The sequence below is a fragment of the Lepidochelys kempii genome, chromosome 1, assembly GCF_965140285.1.
Source record: "Lepidochelys kempii isolate rLepKem1 chromosome 1, rLepKem1.hap1, whole genome shotgun sequence".
Lineage (NCBI taxonomy): Eukaryota > Metazoa > Chordata > Testudines > Cheloniidae > Lepidochelys > Lepidochelys kempii.
Genome location: NC_136380.1, coordinates 137263536 through 137284947, shown reverse-complemented (window position 1 = coordinate 137284947; position 21412 = coordinate 137263536). Strand labels below are relative to the sequence as shown.

Here is a 21412-nt window from a genome sequence, read left to right as displayed (position 1 = left end):
CCATCAGCACAGAGGTCTGGATTTAAAGAAACAAAGGTCTGAACTTCAGAAGAGTTCAGTATTCTAGAAAGGCAATACCTTTGTTCTCCAAGGCCAAATTCTGACTTCCTTCGAAGTATCTTCCTATGGCATCTCAGAGATAAATATTAATTTTCAAATCATACTCTGCCATCTGTTATCAGAGGAGTATTCTGGTGTGGTGATGATCTTTTCTTGGCATATTTGCTCTTTAGGAAAGCTCTCTTTCCCAAAACTGCTTATTGTTATGACCTTGGACGTTAAGGTCCAAGACCCAAGTTCTTGTTCATAAAGGATTCTGGTTAAAGAAAATCACTCTCTCTCTTGGGAGAGTGGAATCAAACATTGAGCATTTCTCACGGGAAGCAGGACTCAAGTGAGTGTGTTTGGGACTTTTGGACCTTTGGATGAAGACTCACCCTCGGGATTGCTTAGATAAAAGACAAAACTCCTCAACTGTATTTAGCATCTCTTTTCATACATTAATTCCATTCAGCTGTAATGGTGGGCTAGCCCAGCTCTAAAAGGAATTAGTTTATTGACACTACCACCTTCCATCACATCGCAAAATTTGGGGATATACCCATCTCGGGTTGCAGATGATAAATGTATCAATTAGACATATCAAAGCATCATTGCACGTTTCCTACCCATCCAGTAGGTGGCATCCAAGCTTTAGAAAAGTTAATCTTTCCAAGTGCTACACAGTAGAACCTCAGAGTTACAAACACCAGAGTTACAAACTGATCAGTCAAGCACACACCTCATTTCGAACCGGAAGTATACAATCAGACAGCAGCGGACCCCTCCCATCCCCTCCGCCCCCCAAAGCACAAATACAGTACAGAACTGTGTTAAATGTAAACTACTAAAAAAATAAGGGGGGGGGCGGGAGTCTAAAAAAAGATTTGACACGCTAAGGAAACTTTTGTGCTTATTTCATTTAAATTAAGATAGTTAAAAGCAGCATTTTTCTTATGTGTAGTAAAGTTTAAAAGCTGTACTAAGTCAATGTTCAGTTGTAAACTTCTGAAAGAACCACCATAACATTTTGTTCAGAGTTATGAACAACCTCCATTCCCAAGGTGTTGATAACTCTGAGGTTGTACTATAGTTCTTTTCCTGGAGTTTAATTTCTTATTTGGAATTATTAATTAAAAATATAATACTAACAGAATTGCTTGAGAAGCCTTTTAGCTTTATTCTCTGTTGCTAACTCTTCTTGAAACATTTAATCAGATAAAATTTTCCTATATTTTGTTGTAACTTGGTGACTATATTCTTGAAGTTTTCCTTCACTTTCAAGTTTTAAAGATTATTCTTTCTTCTTTCACTTAGCTGTAATTTGGGAAGAGTTTATCCCATCTTTCAAGTGTAGGAAAGAATTCTCAATTTGATTCTAATTTTAAACAACTTCCAAGTTCATTATAAAATAACCTAATTTCAAACTATTAAAATATTCTAGCTATTCTAGGCACTGTCCTTGATAACATTAGTAAAATAAACAAGAAATCTATTTCTAAAACTAATAATATTGTCTAATATTAAATTCCCAACTTCTATTCTCAAACTTCGCACAATATTCCAAGTGCTGAAATGTTTATTCACACACTTACAATCACTTATGCTAATAACTTGAGTATAATCCAAAAGGGATAAGAATATTTACTTACAAATATAATGCTTATAACAAACTTAATTCTATACAAGTTGGTTTTATTACAAGAAAGGAATTCAAGTTTATCACCTTAAAACTTAACATAAAGGGAATAGATTATTTGGTTTCAGTAGTTCCTTGTTCTCAGGATAGCTAACACATTTGGGTAGGATTCTAATCTCAAAATCTGAGACTCTTTGGTGGAAAACGTTGATATTAAAAACATGTAAGGAAGTAAAGAAGAAAGTATTTAATTTACAAAGATGGCCCCCAGGATGTCTGGTTGGTTCACACATAAGGAATTTTTCCAAAAATAAATTTGGAAGGTTTGTTTACCTTCAGATATCCTACAGTTTATAGTCTTATCCTTCCTTGGTAGCATCATGTTATTGCTTCTTCATAGCTAATAGGAGCAGTATTTACCTCAGTATGGAGCTTAAATTACAGCCTTTTTGAGAACTTGTATGCAACTTTGTAGGAGATGGATTAATTTATTTATTTTAGGATTAAACCTAAATGTCTGTTGACCCTACATCTTACTTTCCAATTTGGTTAACATATTAGTTCATCATCATAGATTATCCAAAGGGTCAGTAAAAATTTAAGAAAAAAAAAGGGGAAGGGAGTAAGGAGGAGTGAATTAACTTTTCTTTAGACAATGGAATGCTGAGGGTGTTAAATGAGGACCACCTGTTGTCCTTACCTTCAAAAACAAACATATGGTTGTAAGGAACTGAAAAAAGACTCAGTTACATGACAAAGGAAGAAGATAATATACCAAGTCTAACATCCACGATTCATTTGCAGGTAACTGTGGCCTGAAACTCAGGACAGGCCTCTGGTTTGGTTCAATGCAAGATTCAAAAGTTAGCTATTCCCTTATACCATTATGTTATAACTTCTAAGTTAAAGAATATCAAAATTGCATATTCTGGGGTCAAACTGACTCTTTTGGTATAGGTCCCTTACTAGACAGAGATAGCAAAACTGTTAATGATGCACAGAAGACAGACGTGTTCAAAATAAATGTCTGTTTATTTGGAAAGAAACAGGATGATGTACTCCCATCATATAAGGATGATTAAGTAATTTCCAGTGCATTAGTAACTAAAGAGGATGTTGACAATCTACCAAGGATAAACATCTTAAAATCAGCAGGCCTAAATAACTTGCTCTGAAGAGTTCTAAAAGAGTTGGCTGAGACTATCTCTGGCCTGTTGATATCCATTTTCTATTAAATTTTGGAATACTGTGGATATTCTGGAAGAGTGGTGAATCTGGTGCCAATATTCAAACAAGGTCAGCAGAATGACCCAGGTAACTATCAGCTGGTTAGATTGACAAATCCTTAGTAAAATAATAGAAAAGCTGATACAATATTGAATTGATAAAGGATATGAATAGGATTAATGCCAGTCAACAGGATTTTATGGAAAACAGGTCCTGGCAAACAAATCAGATTCCATTCTTTGAGATTACAAGCCTGGTTGGTAAAGGTAAGTGCATAGATGTAATATACATAGACTTTTGCAAGACATTTGATTTAGTACCATACACCATTCTAACTAAAATATGAGCATTATAAAAGATCAGTAGAGTACATATTAAATGATTAAAATCTGGCTGTGGAAGTAGTGGTGTGTTTCTAGTAGGGTTCTACAAAGACTAGTGCTAGGTCTGATGCTAATCAATATTTTCACTAATGGTATGGAAGTAAACAGAAAGTCACTGCTGATAAAATATGCAGATGACAAAGATTGGTGGAGTGGTAAATAATAAGGAGAAGGTAGTCAGACAATCAACCAACCTGTCTCAACTGGTAGACTCGACCCATTCGAACAAAATGCATTTTAACACATCTAGGAATAAAGAATACAGGACATACCTACAGAATGGGGGACTGTGTCCTGGAAAGCAGTGACTCTGCAAAAAACGGTTTATGGGTCACAGTGGACAAGCAACTAAACGTGAGCTCCCAGTGCGTTGGCGAAATGGGCTAATGTGATCCTTGGATACATAAACAATGGAACAGTGAGCAGGAGTAGGGAAGTAGTTTTACCTCTGCATACTGCATTTCTGAGACCGATACTTGAATACTGCATATAGTTCGTGTCCATGTTTTAAAGAGGATGTTGAAAAATTAGAGAGTGGGCAGAAAAGAGCCACAAAAATGATTGGAAGGCTGGAGAAAATGACAAAGTAAGAGGCTTAAAGAGTGCAGCCTAACTTATCAAGAAGACAGAGATGACTTGCTTACAATGGGGACAAAATTTCAGGTATTAAAGGACTATGTAATCTAGTAGAGAAAGGCATAACAAGAATCAATGGCTGAAAGCTGACGCCAGACAAATTCAAATTAGAAATTATGCACATATTTTTTAACATGAGGGTAATTGACCACTGGAACACAATCTACCAGGGAAAGCAGTGGATTCTTCACCTCTCGCCATCTTCAAATCAAGACTGGAAGCCTTTCTGGAAGATATGTTTTAAGCCAAACACAAGTTACTGGGCTCAACACAGGGATAACTGGACTAAATTTAAGGGCCTGTGATAGAGAGGACGCCAGAGTAGATGATCTAATGGTTCCTTCAGGCCTTAAATTCTATGAATCTACTTTATTTATTTGGCTGGCCAAGTTTTAAAAATACCTTAATTAAAATAGAAATTGCTCCATACAGTTCAAAACATGACAAAATATTAAAATACTAATTCAAACTGAAAATTTGTGTACTATAAAATTAATATTAAATATGCATGATACAAGAAATTATTAAATTCATATTCTGATTCAGAAGTTATGGCAATAACAGTGAATTAGAGATTCTGGACTACATTAGCTATTTTTCAAGAACAATACCAATGGACAAAGTTTACATTTCCCAGAGGCTACCACTATGTATTCCTTGGCTCCCGATACTGGAATGAATTCGGCACATGTGTAAGGTTACAGGCACGTAGATCAGATTGCAGAATTCAGGGCTTTACTTTGTTTTGTGACCATATAAAGATTAACTGGAATTGTGTAACTAATAAGATAAATAAAAACCTAATACTGCGCTAGACACTAGCTCTCCATAGCATGTTTTCAGTTGTATATTTAGTATTCCCTCTCCTCAGGAGCTGATTAAAACATCTATTGAGAAAACTAGATATATGGTATTAAAAATCAATCCAATGGTTGCCCTGAGGGAAGTATAAAAATGGACTATAACTCTAGAGAAACCTAACTTTTTAGGGAGAAGTTAAATTTTTTTTTAAATTTTCATATCGTACATTTAACTGAGCAATACCAGAATAACACACATACTAGATTTGTGTGTGTACTGTAATCCATCCATGACAGTGAAGCTAGTCTTTAGGGTTTTACTAGTTTTTCACTGTAAGTGGCAAAGACATCCAACTACAACAGACTGTAAAAATCTGCCATAAAAAATAAACCATGTCCATCTTTTCATATTTTCATTCCTTCTTAGCCTATAGAGTTAATGGATACCTTTTTCACATTGAGAATTTGCTCTTCAATGGATTCTCCAGCCTCCTTGCTGTCTGCTTCCATCTCCTCTTTACTTTCAGTTTCATCTTCAGTAGTAACAGGTCCATTTTCACATAATGGAGTTTGAAAATCATCATCAACCAAGGGAGGGTAACTGTACTTGAAAGTATCCTAAAATACAAGAGTATTTAATTCATGTGTGTATCAAAAGGAAGGAAAAGTGATTTCACTAGCATAATTAAAATACAGATCTTATCAGGGTTTTTTAGTCCTTTTACACCTCGTACATATTTCATTTATACATTTTAAGTTCCATTTGACCCATGGGCAAAAAGTTGATGTTGGGTTTTGTCCTCTATAATAATAAAAATATGATAATCCTCTAACACAGCCACTAATTTATAGTTAGTGGCAATGTTTACATATTCCCAAAGAGACTGCAGAATTTGTTCAGAGTTGAAATTTGGTACTGAAAAATCTTAGGAGGGTTGTGGGGCAGAATTAAACCAAATTTTGTTTTTACATTACAAAAAGGCAAACTTAAAACAAAATAAGAAAAAAAAGTGGATCTTCAGATTTTTTTGTACTTCTGTAACTTTATAACAGGTTTGGTTTTAAAGAAAATCATGCAGACAGTTAGTCCATGATTTGGATCTCTAAAAACTAAAACAGACAGCCTATTTATTAATGTTTAAAGAACTAGCATTATACATTAGTTCATATCACACACATGATACATCGACTATAGTTAAGGCTAAGATTTTGTCATGGTTATTTTTAGTAAAAGTCAGGGACGGGACAGGTCACGGGCAACAAACAAAAATTCATGGAAGTCATGACCTGTCTGTGTCTTCTGCTGCAGCAGCTCCATGGTTTCCCCTGCCACTGTGGTGGCTGAGAGCTGTGGGGTTCCCACTCTGCCTGCAGCAGCTGGAAGCTGCAGCCCGCCCCCACCCCACCCTCAGTGGCTGGGAGCTGCAGGGTGACCATATTTCCCGAAGAAAAAACAGGGCACCCCCAGCGCTCGCCCTAGGCGTCACCCTCTCCCCACGCAATGCTGTTGCCCATTGCTGGAACTTTGAGGAGGGCCCCCTCAGGAGTCTGTCACCTGTCGCTGGAACCTTGCAGGGCCCTCCCCTCCCCCCCATCGCTGCTGTGGCCTGTCACTGGAACCCTGCCAGGGCCCCACTGGCTGCCAGCTCTAGAGTACTGCAGCCCATGGGGCTGAAGCAGAGAATGTCACCGATGTCTCTGGAAGTCACAGATTCTGTGACTTCCATGACCTCCGTGACATAAACGTAGCCTTAATTATGGTGGATTATTTTTAAAAAGGAAAAAAGGGAAAGTGTACTAATCTAAACACCATGTTCAAAACACCTAGGCCATGTCTATATTGAGGAAATGTATTAAGAAGTTCATACTGGTTCAAATTGTGGTAAAACCAGGGTCAGTCATGGGACTTTGCCTGCATTGCACTGCCAACCAATTTTACCACTGGTTGAACTGATTTTTTGGGTCAATTTCCTCAGTGCATAGATTCCTGTGAACCACAGGTTCAAGAGCCACCAGAAGGTACTTAAAGACAAGCTGCTCAAAAAAGTTTCAGAGGTTCCTCTTGCTCTGCTTCAAAGACTTGGAAAAGATGGAAACAAATAGCTTCCAAACAGGTCACAGTAGCCAATACCAATGAAAGAGAAAGTTTTTGGGACACGAGGACTAATTAATTACTTGATTTTAAATGTTCAAATTTTGTTATGCCTTGATCTTTACAGAGAACTAGTACGTAGGGTGGTTCTGAACAAAAATGATATAAAGTTATAGGATTTCCTCACTAACTGCTTACCACTGTTTTGTTTTGTGACTGACACGTATTTTGTTTATGATTTAACAATATTTTTTAAAAGACACTGCAATCAAGATTTCAATTAAATAAGGTCCCAAGCTTTTTAATAATGAAGACTTCAAAATGTAAATAAAATGCTATGGCTCATCATTATGATTTCCCCACCCCTGTTGATGCTGACCACTAGAATTCCTATGTAGCAGCACGCCTTTTTACCCACATATGCCAGGGGAAAGAGATATGGGAAGCAGATGACAGCAGAATCATCACTCTCTAGATACTGTCAGTTTCCGCATCTCCCTCAGCATACAGAAAACACTCAACCACCCCTCTTCAATCCCTGGGTTGCTACTGCTTCTCGCTCCTTGGGAAATGATGCCTTCAGATGTTTCTTGCAGGTACTGAGAAGAGGATCCAGAGAGACATCCTGCCCAAACAGGAGTTTAGGAAAGTGGGTCCCTCATGCCTCCATATCCCTGAGTCCAAGGAACAGAACCCCTATCTTGTCTCAAGAGGGTCCCTCAGATAGCATTCTGCTATGTTTTTCTTTAATGATGGTGTATTAATATTCAATATGCACTGCAGCGGGGAAAGCAGATTGTCATTGCCTATCTCCATCTCTTCTGCAGAGAGAAGAGGTGATGCCATCTCCCCCTATGGCAGTGGTATTACTTTTACCCTGCTTGGGTTTTAAAAAAAAAATTATTATTAAAGGAAAGTTACAAAGTTTGAGGAAAAAGGATAGGAAATCACAGAATTACTTGCTTTTATTAGCTTGGTGACAAATTTATGCCCCTTACACAAGTTGGTTATCCTGCATCAGCATTTAGAATGCACTATATTGTGTATGAATAAGGCTGACAATAACGCAGTACTGGAGTGCAGCATAACCAGTTGGGCTTTACTTTCCTTTTAAAGAAGTTGCCAAGTACGCCAGGGTTTTAGGACACTTGAGATGATGGGCAACAGAAGGAGCTAGAGAGGGTGGAAGCCCAGAGAAAGGATTGGAGGGTCTTCGTTCAATCATGGCTTTGGAGGGAGGTGAGAAACAGCAGTTGTGTACACTCAAAACCCTCTTTTTCCTATTCACACTATTAAAATTCCCAAAATGAAGTCACCAAATTAGGGTTGCAGAATTACTTCCTACCTTACAAAAAGAGCTATGAAAACGCTTTTTTAAAACTAACATACCAAAACTTTGAAAATCATCAGCTGAGATTTTTAAAAGAACTTAAATCATTAACAGTTAATTTGTAAGTTTATTAATATCAAGTGGACACTGTCAGACACTTATCTGAAAAATGCTAGCTGGCTCTACTACAGTGAGTGATCATGCAATTTATATCCACACAAAAACTGCATGAAGATATTAATAATTACAAGGTATTTTAAAATTTCAATATACTTACAATTCCACCCATGTAGGCAGGCAGATACTCTACACTGATGTATTCCTGCACTTCATTCTTGTTTGTAAACTTCAACATACTTATCGCATCTGGACCAAGCCAACCCTTCACAATTTTAAAAGCAGCTAGACAAAAAATAATAATACATAAGCTGCCTGAAACAAATACTGCAGTTTTATCTGCCATTGATAGCATGTAAATAAATGCTCATAAAATGTTAGGCTAAGCACTGAATTCAGTGAAATAGCTAGATGTCCATCTAGGGTTTCTTTACCCGCTATAAAATGTCCCACTAGGCAAAGAGCACATGCACATACCAGGATTTTGTGGTATAAAAAAAAAACTATTGGCATGAATTTACAAAGAGTGCTTTGGTGTACTACCTGTGAATGGCAAAATCATAACCAAGTAATACAGGTCATCATAAATGTGTGCCGATAAAATCTTTATAATGTATCATATATTATGTACAAGACACATTTTCTGTAGGTTTGATTTGTGTTAAGTTTTCTTCATTGGTACAATTTGCCTCCCTCTGCATTAGTACTTGAGACCAATTACACAAGCTTCAGGGGAAGAAAAGTAAGTAAGTAAATAAATATCAGGTGCCTCTTGCTTTTGCAGAGAGGGATTATTTACAAGTGGTAGCTCGTCTTCTGAATGTATTTTCTCTACAAAGCCACACAGCAAGAGTTCTGCACTCGGTCACTTGGTCATGGAATGTTTTTGAGTAGTTGTTGACTGTTAGGTAGTGCCCTTGACAACAATCCATAGAACAAGAATATTAATATTCTGTGTGCCTGCCCCCCAACCCCACTTCCCAAAGCAGTACCCCTCTACACCCAGAAACCTCATTTGGATGTGTGCTCCAAAACTGAAGAGGTGGCTCAGTGAAGGCAATGTATTTGGGCAACAAAAGTTATTGTTGGTACATAGTCCGCTTGCGATATTCTTTTCCAAGTGCCCCACTACAGGAGACTAGCTCCTTGGATAGTAACTGAAGTACTGCCCACCCAAAATAAGCATCTAATCTTGTCAGGGGCATAGTGACTTGTGAAGGGGTGTATTGAACTTCATTCAGCAGCTCTACCCTAGATAAGGGCCAGGACCTCTGCTTGTGAAAGGGATCTCTGAAAAGGAAAGGAGGAATGGGACTTGGCATGGTTTCCTACTGGAAAAAGCAGCACAATTAAAAGTTGTCCGGGACATATGCTACACACAGGGTTTGGGGGCAAGAAACGGACAAAAACCCGTTTTTGCAAAGGTGGCTGAAGTAGGGGAAGAAACGAGGCTTCTTGAGAATTTCTGCAAGACTTTGGGTCTCTGATGGTAACTTGCTCGCGAGGATTGCTGGAAATGTCCTCTATGAACCTAAAGCAAGCTGGCTCAAATTCCATGACCCAGACATTAACGTGATTACTTACATCCTTCCCAAGACCTCCTCAGACTATGAACTGAAGCAGTGACAAGTCAAAGACAAAATATTTAGCCCTCTTGAATCGCAGACCAGTAATTTATTTTGGAGAGGAAAGGGAAGGTGGAGGGTGAAGTGGGTAAGGAGAAATTTTGGGTGGGAGAAAAGTTAGGAGAATGAAGCATTTCTCTGGTAGGTTTGTTCTTTTAAATGGTAGCGGTTTGAACCTGCTTAATGTAAAACTAAAGTAGTCTTAATAGAGATGCACATACAGCAAAAAATTTTATAGCTATGCACGCACATGCAATATAGAGGAATAAAACTTGTCTAACAAGTGTTTTGACTAGGTTGATTACTGGAGTACACGTATCAGCATAGATATATATGGCAATTATAAACGTCATGCATAGGCCCTAGCCTGCATAATGTACTGTTTGGATTTGGCCACAGGAGAAAAATATTTACGAAGCCTAGCAAGTCTGGACCTGGAGAGGATTAGGTTTCAGGGAACCAGAAAAATGGAGGCTTCAAGAAATAATCTACATATCGAGGGCTTCCAAGATATGCAAGTGACGAGGGGGATGCAGGTCTTGATCGGCACTTTGAAGACTTTAATTTTTGAGTCACAGTACACTGTGCCAGGAAGCTGCACATTAGAGCATTCAATGACCTAATAATTGACAAATGTAAAGTACCGTGTGCTTAACTAAAAGAAAAATTTGGCCTATGCATTAGTTATATATTTCTATGTATACACACAATAACATTTTATAAAGCCTAAGAAAATGAGTTTATGTTTGAATTAATATCATATCAGAACAGGATTTTTTAAACTTATTACAGAAAATTACAAGTATTTTTAGTTTAGTTTACTTTAACTTACCATTCATTATCCATGGCATTTCAAAGATCACTATCTTTGCTGCAAAGACAATAGGAAGAAGAGATAATTGAAAAGAAAGATATTATTTCTATATTAATAACAAAAAGGGGAGAAAGTGTTACTATTAGAGGATTATTAAAAGCAGAACACTCCGTTTCCATGGTTACTTTCTTTAGGAAAAAATTAGCTTTCCTCCATCTGTATACAAAACTATCCCTATGGTAAGATGAACAGAAGTATTAGGAAGCCCACTGGAAAGCATAGCATGTATTGTTTTATGGGATAATTTTGCCTTTTTTGTATACCAGGAGTCAGAATGGTTACCCACATCCTGAATTCAGGGAATTCATTTAAATTACTGTATTAAATGCCAGATGAAAGATGCAAATAATATGCATCTTTATTCTAATGAATAATTTCATTGTGTGAAATACTAACAATTAGCAACTATAACAGAATTATACCTTCTATTTTAAGAAGCAAAATGGCACTCAACTAAACTTTAAAATGTTTACAGCTACATTTTCACTTGAAAAAAAATTAAATGAATTCAGAAGTCATGGAAGAGAAAAATGGCAATACTGACTGAAGCTTTGTATCTATTAATAATGAAGGTTAAAATGGACAATGTGCAAGTTTTTCCCCATACAGCCCCACCAATATGCCTCAACTCTGTCATGGAGGGATCATCTCTGAGACAATAGGAAAGAGTCCATTTCCACTCAATCTTTAGCCTCTTGGCTGCTACAGAGTGCCAACTGGTATAGCAGTATCTTCCAACTTTTGAAACTGAAACTGAAGAGGAAAGGGACAGAGATGGACAAAGAAAGAACGGGAAACAAGACAGAAAAACAACACAACTATAATATTGACTCTGAAAAAGAATTGGGAGTCATGGTGGATAATCAGCTAAACATGAGCTCCCAGTGCAACGCTGTCGCCGAGGGGGCTAATGGGATCCTTGGACGCATAAACAAGAATATCAAGTTGGAGCAGAGAGGCTATTTTACCGCTGAATTTGGCACAGGTGCGACCACTGCTGGAACACGGTGCTCAGTTCTGGGGTCCGCAGTTCAAGAAGGATGTTAAAAAATTGAGAGGGTCCAGAAAGATTAAAGGATTAGAAAACCTGCCTTATGATAGACTCAGGGAGCTAAATCTATTTACCTGTTTAACAAAGAAAAGGTTATGAGGTGACTGAATCACATTCTGTAAATTCCTACATGGGGAAACAAATATTTAATAATGCACACTTCAGTCTAGCAGAGAAAGATATAATGAGATACAATGGCTGGAAGTTGAAGCTAGCCAAGTTCAGACTGGAAATAAGGTGTAAATTTTTAAAAGTGAGGGTAATTAACCATTGGAACAATTTACTAATGATTGTGGTGGATTCTCCCATCACCTAAATTCCCTGTAAGCTGTGTGGCCACGCAGCAGCCTGTTAAGCGTCGCACAGGGAATCTGCCCAGCCAGGACCTGCCATGGCCTGGGGAGGGGCACCACAGCCCCAGCCCCAACCCAGCCATGGGGGGCACCTATCCCACAGCCCAAGCCCTGGAACTGCCACAGCAGGGAGAGGAGCCTCTCTCCCCATAGCCCAGGTGCTGCTGTGGGGGAGAGACTTAGGGGGAATACTTTCTCCTCGTAGTAGCCCCAGGACAGCCTGCACCCCAAACCCCTCATCCCCGACCTCTCCCCAGAGACTGCACCCCCAGTCGGAGCCCTCACACCCCTGCACTCCAACCCTCTGCCCCAGCTCTGAGCCCCCTCCCACACCCCGAACTCCTTGGCCCCACCCCACCGCATGAATTTTGTTATGTGCACCAATATGAAGGTGATGCATCACACATCACCTCCATATTGGTGCACATAATATGAATTCCGCACATGTGGGAAAAGTTAGAGGGAACACTGCCCATCACTGATAATTTTTAAACCAAGATTGGATGTTCTTCCAAGACATATGCTCTAGGAATTATTTGGGAGACATTGTATCATGTGTGATATACAGAAGGTAAAACTATATGATCACAATAGTCCCTTCTGGCCTTGGAATCTATGAATATTAACTCAATGCTTATAAAAATTCTAAAACTGGAACAACTGGGTGAATATGTACCTCCAAAAATACTTGTTTTAGACTCTTTACTTTTAATACAAATCCATACGTTACATATGAATTTCAAACCAAAATTAAGTTAATAAATGTGTGTTGTAGCTCTGCTAACCAGTCTGAGGGTGTGATAGGGGAATGCTGCACATAAATTCACTTTTCTAAAAGACATTACTACTGAACTTATTTATATGCTGAACTACCCAGCCCTCATGGCACCTTGTTTCTGGGGCACGTCAAACACATTTCTGGACTTTATTTTGGTTTTACCTTTGCAGTTCACACATGCAAAAAGTAATATTTACACATCTCTTAAAAAAAGAACCTCTCTCCTCATAGTTATGAATATTTACATAATAAAAATAACATTGTATAACACAAAGTCTATAAAATTGTATCCCCCTTAGAAAGGATAATATACATGACTTACAGAGGTAATTCGGATAATAAACTTTAAAACAGTTGATGATGAACCGAATGAAGTCCAAGTCCTAAAATAAAGGCAAAATTAATAATAATAATAAATGTAGTACAAATTATAATTCAAAAACCTAATTAGATAAAAACTATGAATTTTGTAATAAAGATTTTACGAGATAAGTTCACAGTTAAAGTAAAACATAATAAAATGCACAGGCTATATATAGGATATTACTTTTCAAATACTGCCCCAACTTCCAATGCAATGCTACTCATTCAGGAGATGATTCTGCAAAGATTTATACACATGTTTAACTCTGTAAACTGAAAGCTGTTCTAGTGACTTCACTAAGACTACTCACAGTGCATAAAGTTAAGCACATGTACTGTATTAAGTCTTTGAAGAACTGGGGTCTCAGGAAAGGGTCAGGAGATTTTCCTAAGAGCTACAGCCTAACAGAAGAAACAAACCTCTGTCTCTAAATGGCAGCATTAGGCCTTTCTTACATAGTACAAGCACAGACTTGCACTGAAGACAGACAGGCAAGTTACATAAGTTCTGTACGTTGGAGGTAAAACCTCTAGGGATAAGAATATTTTGCCTTTTATCAGGGATTTTTAGTTCTGTTTGTCTTGATTTCTAATGAAATCATAGTTCACTAATATTTTGAGACAAAAATTAACATTTAAAATTCTATGAACAATCATAGTGCCTGTACAGGATTTATATGTTTTTCAGCTACCCACTTCACAAATCTACATCACTTATGTTCATAACATTTGCTGCACATCTAAAGTACAGGGTATTTCAACATCTGTTAGACCCAATGCAGCTAGATGTAGCGAAAGAGGGTTCGGGTGATAAATCCTCCTGTCCTGTTGCAGAAGTATGCCTGGCATCACTGGCATAAATACGTAGATCACCTTGGAGAGTTGATGAAGGTCTGTATATATTATTGTTGTGTCACACATGAAGGAGCAATTGAGGCCCAGTCACATCTTATTTTTGTAAAACCCTCTTTATAAAAGTGTAAAAGAGGAGAAAACACATAACAGGCCCACTCACCAATTCAGAAGGAACACATCCGACACTGGGAGATTGTTTCTCCCCTCTTTCAAGTGGAAAAGGGGGCACTTCGTGTTCTGCCTGGTGGCAAAGATCTATATCCAGAAACCTCAGAAAGACTGAATACATCCTAAATTACTGAGTCCTTTAGAGACCATTAATGCACCTGCATCAGATCTCTGCTGAGTTGGCCAGCTTTGTCATTTCCTTGCCAGCTAAGAGCAAGGCAATTGGGTAGATGTTGAAGTGGATACACCAGTCCCATAACTTGATCATCTCCTTGGCTAGTTGAAACAAGTGAGTTCCTCCCTGCTTCTTCAGTTAATATATTGCTCTCTTGTTGCCCATGATGACTTGTATTGCTTTGTTCTGGATGTGAGGTAGTAATGATTTGAAAGCTAAACAGATAGTTTGCAATTACTGTACCCTCATATGTAATATCTTTTCTTGGTAACGCCAATGGTCCCGAACAACGAGATAGTCAAGTTGCGCCCCCTCATCAGTCTTTGAAGCTTCCAAAGTGATTTTCAATTAAGGAGTATATCCCTTATAAGGCTCTCCTTTGATGAGGCTTTAAGAAACCAATTGTCAAACCATGGGGAGACAAAAATACTCTATTGTCTCAAGACGAGCTCCTACTACAAAGAGGAACTTTGTAAAATCCCTCTGAGTGGTAGAAAGGCCACAAGTTAAGACCTTGTACTGAAAATAGTCACGATCAACAGTAAAGCAGAGATATTTGCAGTGATTTGGCCTTCTAGAAATATGTATCCTTTAAATTGAGAGCTACAAACCAATCTAGGGCTGAAAGGAAAGGATAACATGAGGCTACAGTCAACATACAGAACCAGAACTTCCTGATGTAAGTGCTGAGCTTCCTCACATGTAATATCAGATGAACATCCATCCTTCTTTGGTATTAGTGAAAAACCTTGAGTAAAATCCCTGATTTCTGAACTCCCTTGGAACCTCCTCTATTACTCCTGCTTGAATCAGAGACCGGATTTTTGATCTTAGCACACTGTTGAGGGAGAAACCCCTGAATATTGAAAAAGGGGCAGGGGAGAAGAAAGGAGGAGATCTTGTAAGCAGAATAGGTTTCAAACTTGGGCAGAACACTTTTTTATTACCCTCAAAATATATTTGTCCAAACTGATGAAACGGTATGAATCAAGGAATTAAGAAAGCCAGTTTTCCAAAGGATAGGGAGGTGAGTATATTATCAATCGGTTTGCAGCTTTTGATCCTCCTATCAAACTTCAGGCTTGACATTCAACAGACGTAGGCGAAGGAAGCTTTGTGATCGCATGAGTGATCTCTCTGGGCTTAAGAGGACAAGGGGAGGATGGTGAATAAAGCTTTCTATTGTACCTGAACACAGGCCATAGAATTCTTCCTCCAAAACTGAAAAAGACACATTGATCTTGGCTGTAATTTTTAATCTTTCCTATTATTAAACAGTCCATCTCCTTCAAAACAGATGCACTATTTTAGATTGTCTCTGGCGAGAGAGTGGAAGATCATAACCATGTGACTGCTATCGCAATCGATCTTACAACCAAAGTCAAAAACATCAAAGGATACAGTGCGTTATACTACCGTCCATCCATCTGTATTAATGCAATTACTATATTTTTCTGGTCTTCAGAAAGTGTCTTTACAAACATCAACATTTTGTCCCATAAGTGCGTCGCTGCCTGGTAGCTACTCTCAAACAAAGGATGAAGAAAGGACAAATCATTTTCCTCCCCACTGAGTTCAAATTCCTGCCTTCCTTGTCAGAGGCTGTAGAATGCAAATGTCCACCTCTTGACTTGTTGGTCACTGCAACTGCTACCAATGAATTATGAGGAGGAAGAGTATGCAAGCACGATAATCTTTCGTATGGAATTTGATATAGCTTATCAGCATTTTTGAGAGCAGTTGACAAAAGGCATGATTAGACCAGATAGATTCTTCTGGTTGCCAGAGACCATCTAAAATCAGCACAGAGACTTTACTCAAAGTTAGAGCTGAGAATATCAAAGACTCGGTAAGAAGTCTCCTCTAAGATAGTGACAAGAGTTTTAACATAGGCACCATTCTATTTAGGAAAAGCTGCAAGATCTACCAACATTCTCATCAAAAGAAGAATTAATCAAATTCTGGGTCTAGCTGCTGATATTCCATTTGTACCACAGGCAGCTTCCTCTTCAGATAAAAATCCAGCCCTATAGCAGGAGAGTCTTCTGTATAGACTGAAGGAAGAGGGTGACTCATAGGAGCCTTCCTATGGGGGCGGGGGGGGAATAGTGGTTTGAGCATTGGCCTGCTAAACCCAGGGTTGCGAGTTCAATCCTTGAGGGAGTCATTTAGGAATCTGGGGCAAAAATTGGGGATTGGTCCTGCTTTGAGCAGGGGGTTGGACTAGATGATTTCCTGAGGTCCCTTCCAACCCGGACATTCTATGATTCCCTTCTCCATGTGCACTTGCATCACAAGCGTGACAAAAGACCCACACAAACTGACAACAATGATTCCAAAAGCTTCAACAGATCTGATGGAACCCTCTGAAGCAAGGAATGGGCAAAAATTCTCCTGAGTGCTTTTACTCGTTACATATGGATACATTAGATTTGATCCTGCTCCAAGAGATGAAGAATCTCCAGCTTTGTCACACGCAATGGAGCCGGGGTATTCAGAGCTGATGCGGTCACATGGTTTGGCTCTTATGAACAAGGCCACCACCAGTGGAGGTAGTAAGTATCTAGATGTTGGATCTGCTGATTTTGGTATCAACAACATGATCGCTTTGGATCGGGAGCTTGGCGTCTTATGCTGAACTGTTTTCTGCTTAGATCTGGAAGTATCTAGAGTTGACACTGGCCTCCTGTTCTTAGTCTCAGGCCCTTCAGAAGAGTCAGAACAGACAGGATTTGCATCCAGAGCTGCTTGTAATAAGAAGACTTGTAGCCTATTCTGACATTTCTTTCTTGCTCATAGGGTAAAAGTGCTGCAGTTCACACATCTTAAAAAGAGAGAAGCTCACCCAGGCATGCTAGGCATTGAGTGCAAGCATCTGATGCCACAAATACCACTGGAAATGATGTGCATATTTTAAAATGTGATCTTTTCAGATTTGGATCTGCATGCAACCAGTAGTTGGAATAGAAGATCTAAGTATAAAACAAAATTTATCCTAGACTAACAATCTAAACCTATCTTATAATTGATCCTAACCATACCTAATAGTAAAACTATCCCTAAAGGCACTAAATCTTTTTTAGTGGAAGGGAACTGTACCAGTTCACAACTGTCTGCTGCTGTGGTTTGAAGAAACTGAGGTAGCAAGGAGAGACACGCCCCCTCGAAACGTTCAGGACTGCTCAGGGGAAGGGCAGGAGGAACACTTGAACCCTCTCATGCGTACTGCTACGAGAAGGTTCCAACATCTAGGCTGTCCCGGCTGTCACACCCCATGTGTGGGAATATGCAGAGGACACTCAGAAAGAAATATCATTTATAACTAGTCATTGTAGCTTTGCAAACTGAAATCCTGAAGAAGTTGGAAATATGCATTATCGGAGAACAACCTTTTAAAATGAAAAAAAACTTCTAATGAAATTCACGATTTTCATCTTGAAAGAGAGAGTTATTTAAGTATAATACAAAAGACATTTTGACTTAAAGCTTTAGATCATGGCCATAAACAAATTACAAAACACCCAGCATCTACACTTTGTCACATTTGTATTCCTACATTACAAATAGAGGCTCAACATTAAGTGGGCCAAGGCGCGGGCTGAGGGATGTGCTGGCTGCTACTTCCCGCAGCCCCCATTGGCCTGGAACGGCAAACCGCCGCCAGTGGGAGCTGGGATTGGCTGAACCTGCGGATACTGCAGGTAAACAAACCATCCTGTCCCACCAGCAGATTTCTCTGATGGGCCACATGCAAAGGTTGCCAATCCCTGAACTAGAGGCAGGCTGTATGGGTCAAATTCACAACTGCTGTAAGTGGGTGCCATTCCATTGCAGGAAACAAAAATACTAACAACCTAACATACTAATTTGGCATTTTTGGATGCAGTGGCAGATATTGGGTCAGGATATAGTAGGGTAGACAGTTGCTGTTAAATGTGACTGTGGTAACCCTCTCTCCTCCCATTAAATGAAGTAACCTTTGCCTCAGTTCAAAAGGGGAAGAGAAAATACAGAACAAAAAGCCTGGCTGCGTAAAAGCCACCTGCCATGACTGTTTGGGAGAAGGGGGCAGTTATGAGATCAAGATTCTAGGACCTTTGCTGTATAATTTGGGTATAATGTGCTGCACAGGAACTGAGTGCCTTGATTAAGCTATACACAGTCTAAACAGAAACCATAATTAAAATGCTTACTATGTGACTGACTCCAGTTTCAGCCATATCAAACACCACTGTTAAAGGCTTCCCATGCTCTCTTCTGGCATAATGCTCTAACCAAAAGGCTACAAACTTCTTTTTTTCAAACTGCAGTTTAGGCTCTTTCGTATGAAACTTCACCCTGAACCAGACTACAAAGAAAACATATATGTATATAAAAAAATTTCAACAAGTTATCAGAATACCAGAACCATATTAGTGGTAAGTGTTAAGTGACCTCTTACAAAATCCACCAACTCCTCTAACATATGGAAATAATATACAATAAGAATCTGAAAAATTAAACTATACATCGCTAATATTAATTGCTATTTAGTGCTTGTATTTATTGCTATATATGTACATAGTTATAGGGTACCCTCTAGGTAGCAAAAAGGTGCACCAAATCCAGTGTAATGGCTTTATTTAGTTGTGAATCAATATGTTATAATAAACCAATAAGAAGCATCTTTCTTTAGAAAAGAACTGAAGTACAAATGGAAAAGTTGATTAAAATGGAGGATTTAAATTGAGGCTTTCCACTTGGCGATTTAAGTTGCTGATTTAAACTCCCTTGATTTAAATCAATCCACCTCAGACCACTTACTAAGAACTAGTGTCTATATTTGATTTGGGGAAAAATAAAGCTTAAGTAATTACAAAACACTTTCTGAGTGTGCTCATTGGACATCTTTTTTTTGGGGAGGGAATGGGGAGTGCTGTGGGAGGCAAAGAGTAATAAAAAGCCCACTTCCATATGACAATATTGAACTCTCTCACTGTCTGTTGTCATTAGATAACTCTGGCAGGAACAGAAAGATGAAGTAGATTTTTAGAATTACATTTACAAAGATACACACGCTTCTGAAATAAACTGACACTACAAAAGGTTCCCAACACACATGGGAGAGAGGAGACAACAGAGGCTCATCTGCTATTTTCAATCAGGTCTCACTGCATTTTTCTGCTATATTCTACATTTTGAAAATTCTATTTTCATTTAAATGAAGTCTGTCTTTTTCCACTGCAAAGATGCAGGCATCCTCCTAACCTAAATAAACAGAAAACTGTTCCCAAACATACAATAATAGGAGCAAAAAAAGGGACCTCATACATACCCATTGAAAAAAGTCAGATTACAAAGGTGAACTGGGATCATTGAAGTGCTAATATTATTAAGCATGAACAATTATTTTCCCATCCCCGCCTGCCTCACTCCCTATTTTATTATTTTAAAACAAGTTGAGGAGGTGCGTTTCATACCTCTTCAAGTGCTGCTACCTTCAATGAGATTGGTGAGGGGGAGGCAAGAGGAGGTGGGCAAATCTGAGCCCTGAGTGGATACTACACTATTTTGAGCATTCTTGGGCCTGCATGCAGCTGGTAACCAAAGGATCTGCATATGACAGAGCCTAGAGAACTGTCTGTCAAAGGTAACCTGGAAAGATGGTCAGGAGAACTGGAGGATTAACAGGGAAAACTAATTACACCATTGCATCTGCAATGCCAGTGCTTGTTGCCTATACTGTTACTGCATAGGGGCAGTACACAGCAATGGAGGAACAAGGCTTTTCTCAGAACAAGTTCAATTCGAACAGTGATGTGAAAACTTGTGACCAGTTCAAATATGTGTAAGCATGGTGTGTTACAGCTGTACCAAATGATTGCAATGACAATACACTGTCCTGTAGACTCATGATGGCTATATATTCGCAGCAAAAGAGATAAAACCATTGCATTTTAATGGAACATTTTAAAACTGCATTACAAAACTTTACCTCCTGTCCCAGTTTATGAAGGAAAACTGAACGTAACCTTAACAATGGGATCATGAACGCTACAGTGAGAAAGCTGAATTTCAAGCTACAAAATATGAATACTAAAAATTTTTCCTCTCTAGTAAAAGACTTGCGAGTATGGCTAAAGGTCTTAATAATACATGATGAAAAATGCAATGTAACCATTAGCCCATGATCTATTTATCAGATATTCATTGAAAATTCACTTGATCTCCTCATGTATTTCCACAAAGGTAATTCCTGATAAGTAATTGCTTCCAGCATTTTAGCAGTCTCCAATATGAACATGTATAATTATATATATATATATATTTTAAAAGACTAATAGATAACTGAAAATATAAGAGTGCATGTAACTTACATAACTTGTAGCCCTCTTTATCATATCCATGCAGGTAAAGAGCACCATTTTCAAACAACCATTTTGGAAGGGCAGATTCAGACAAATCTGTAAAGCAAACAGAAGGATTATTTTAGCAAACTGATATCAGGCATCCTTATTTTTGATGTTTAAAAAAGTCACTACAAAATACCATTTAATCTTAAAACAGAGTAAGAAACTTGATGATTTTGAATATGTTTATGTGTGAGATAAATGAATTGTAAAATAGAGGGATAAACCTATTTGTAAACTAATATTTTTTTCCTTTTTTGTTTTAAACTAAGATAGAAAAAGGTTAGCATCTATGTGGGAAGAGAGGGGAAAACAAAGTAGATTTAGATGGCTAGAGGAAAAAAGACCTACAAATATTTTGTTAGCATTGGCCTCCCTCCTCCATTCCCGCTCTGTTACACCCACTTGTTGCAACTTTTCTTAATTTAGACTGTATGCTATTTGGGGCAGGCGCTGTCTGTGTGTGTGTTTATGCAGCATGAAACACAATGGGACTAGGGAGACAAGACAGCAAGTGT

General features: G+C 38.5%; 1 protein-coding gene across 4 annotated transcripts in view; it reads right to left on the bottom strand.

The window, feature by feature from the left end:
* Positions 1–21412, bottom strand: part of MOSPD2 (motile sperm domain containing 2) — a 62420-nt gene that overhangs the window by 23172 nt on the left and 17836 nt on the right. For all 4 annotated transcript variants that reach the window (XM_073355640.2, XM_073355649.2, XM_073355660.2 and 1 more), the window contains 6 exons: positions 20862–20948; positions 18699–18853; positions 13267–13327; positions 10721–10759; positions 8424–8548; positions 5172–5342 (listed from right to left, as the gene is read on the bottom strand). In XM_073355640.2, coding sequence (XP_073211741.1) covers positions 5172–5342; positions 8424–8548; positions 10721–10759; positions 13267–13327; positions 18699–18853; positions 20862–20948 — 638 coding nt within the window. The remainder of the gene's footprint in view (positions 1–5171; positions 5343–8423; positions 8549–10720; positions 10760–13266; positions 13328–18698; positions 18854–20861; positions 20949–21412) is intronic.